This window comes from Apis dorsata, unplaced genomic scaffold, assembly GCF_000469605.1.
Source record: "Apis dorsata unplaced genomic scaffold, Apis dorsata 1.3 scaffold_374, whole genome shotgun sequence".
Taxonomy (NCBI): domain Eukaryota; kingdom Metazoa; phylum Arthropoda; class Insecta; order Hymenoptera; family Apidae; genus Apis; species Apis dorsata.
The window spans coordinates 255,818-258,515 of NW_006263637.1; the positions used below are offsets into that span (position 1 = coordinate 255,818).

Below are 2,698 nucleotides of genomic sequence, written 5' to 3' on the forward strand. Positions count from 1 at the left end.
AGGGACGACGCCTGTTGGTGAAGCTGATCGATGGTGGCGGCGTAATTCTTCAGCTCGTCCGTCACGTCCTTGTGCTTCTTCAGCAACGACTGAACGTTGGCCTCGTCCCTGCCCACGTCCTCGGACGAGACGAGGCGCAACGTGTCCAGCATCCAAATGTCGATGTCGTCGGCGTCGGCGAACAATTGGTGGTAGTCCACGGCCTCCTCCAAACGCTTCCTCCTGAAAGCGGCCAGGTCCAACAGGTGGTTCCACATTCCCAGGATCTCGTGGAGCCTTTCCTGAATCCTGTCGGAGCCGAAGTGTTTCTGGCGGACCAACTCGTCCCCGACCGCGGCCACGGACATCAGTTGGGGCTCGTGGGACTGGATCTCGTTCTCCAGTGCCTTGTGCTTCGACAGCAGAAGGTTTATGGTGGTCAAGTCGTGGCCAATGTCCCCGGTCGAAACGATCTGCTCCTTCTCCTTTATCCAATTCTCCTCGTCGGCCATGTCCCAGTAGAATTGCCACAACTTTCGAGACTCCTCCAACCTTGCCCTGCGCTCCACCGCCAATCGTACCAACTCGGCGTAAGCGTCCTCGAGTTGTTGCACGCGCTCGACGATGATGGCCGGGTCGCAAGGCCTGTAACCCTCTCCGTGGTCCAAGAATCTCTGGCTCTGTTGCACGACCGCCTTCACCCTCTCCCCCAACACGTTGATATCTGCCTCGACCAGGGAATGCTTCTGCAACAGATCCTCCACGCCCATCAAGTGTTTCCCGTAGTCGTCGGTCAGCAGGCGCATCTTTATCTCCTCCATGCTGTCGAGGATGTACAACATCTCTTGGAAGTTTTGCTGCAGTTGGAGGGACAGCTCCAGTCTCATCCTTCTCGCGCGAAGAAGCTCCAACAGATAATTCCACAGTCTGAGAACGTTGTCCTTGCGAGCGTTGATACGTTCGATGTCGTGGTAGTTCTCGGCCTCCAATTCCTGGGAGACGGCCATCACGGCTTGAACGCGTTCCTCGTAAGCGAAGATGTCCGTCTCGATGGCCTCGTGCTTCTTTGCCGCTGCCTCAACGGCGGCTAAGTCGAAACCGAAATTATCCTGGGAGACCAGGCGTTGATTCTCGGACAGCCAGGTCTCCCTCATGCTCGCCTTCCGATTGAACCTCGCCGCCAATTGCTCCAACTTCTCCTGCCGGATCAGTTCCTCGCGCAGCGCCAACTCGCGCTCGTGCTCCGCCTTCTCCAACCTCTCCCACGCTTTGTTGATGTCCGAGATCATCTTGCCCTCCTTGGGTGTGTACGGTTTCTGATTGTTCGCCCGCATTTTAGACTGGAGGGTGAACAGCAACACCTCGAGGTTCCCCTTCTCGACGAACTTCGGGGGTTTCTCCACTGTGCGATAGTTGGAGAATTGGGAGAGCTGAGACTGGACACCTACCAAAGAATTGGCAAATCGGCGATCCCCCAACGCCTCTATAGTGCCCTCGATCCAACGCAACAGATCACTGGTCAGACTCTCGTACTCGTGTATCATACGATCGTTCTCCATTGCAATGCCAACCACTTTGCCTATCCTTTTACCTTGCACCGTCTCCTGTTTCATCTTGGAGAAGTAATGATAATACGTGACCACGTAAGTGATGATCGATTTTTCGTCCGGGTGATCGACGAAGATATCTTCGGCGTCCAAAAGTTTGGTGAGCCCGAGCTTGTCCTCCGCTACGTTGAACGCGTTGTTTAAATTGTATATGGCGTTGGATTTCGACAGTTTCTCGAATTGGATCAGATCCGGCCGGTGTTTGTGGATGATCGCGTTGAACGCCAATCCATCGCGCCAGGACGTGGTGAAATTCCTCACGTTCACGTTATGGTAGCCAGCGGTCTTCATCTGGCACCAGAGAAGCAACGCGTCCTTGGCCGATTTCGTTTCTTGATTATCCGTCTCCTCGATCGTGATATCCTGTATCTGGAATCGCAAGATAATGGTCCAAATAAGGCCGAGGGATAATCGTGGATTTCCGTCCACTATGTCGTGGGATCCCATGTTTTCCAAGTGGACGCGTTGCTCGCGGAGGAATTGCAACGCTTTGTCCACGTTTTCCAAACAGTGGATCCGCATTTTCCCTTTTGTAGGTCGTGGCAACCGTTCTCCGGAAAGGATCTCGAGAAGCTTGATGAGCATTTTCCCGTCCCGCAGATCGACGTACAAATCGCCGATTCGGCAAGAGCATCGAACCAAGTGGGAGTTGACCCATTTTTGGAAAGTCTTTTTTTGTACCAATTCACGTTCACCTGAAACGATATCGAACCAACATATTCAAAACGTGTGATTATCAAAAAAAAAAAAAGAAAAAAAGATATTATCCTATTTTGATCCGATATCTTTGTTTTTTTCAACAAATCGAACGTAGCTTTATCACTTTATTCGTTTTCGAGCAAGTAAACTACTCGAGCTATCTCCTTCTTCGATCGATATCTTCGATACTTTGATCTTTTTTCGTTACAATTTTTTACAATACGCGTGAATTTACTTCGGATTATATTCCAGTCTCTATAACGAAAAATTTTCTACGATGAATATAAACTGAATGTATCAAACAAAAATTTTCTATATCTATATCTGTATCAATAATTAACTTGACTACTCGGTCAATAATCGCATATCTTATATATAAAAAGTATATATATATATATATATATATATATATA

The 2,698-nt window shown here is 49.7% G+C and overlaps 1 protein-coding gene across 1 annotated transcript in view; it reads right to left on the minus strand.

Annotated features, from left to right (window-relative positions):
* The window catches only part of LOC102673951 (spectrin beta chain-like), a 29,362-nt gene that overhangs the window by 13,780 nt on the left and 12,884 nt on the right, over nucleotides 1–2,698 (minus strand). The window contains 1 exon segment of the mRNA XM_031511958.1: nucleotides 1–2,281. This exon segment is cut by the window's left edge and continues 1 nt beyond it. Coding sequence (XP_031367818.1) covers nucleotides 1–2,281 — 2,281 coding nt within the window.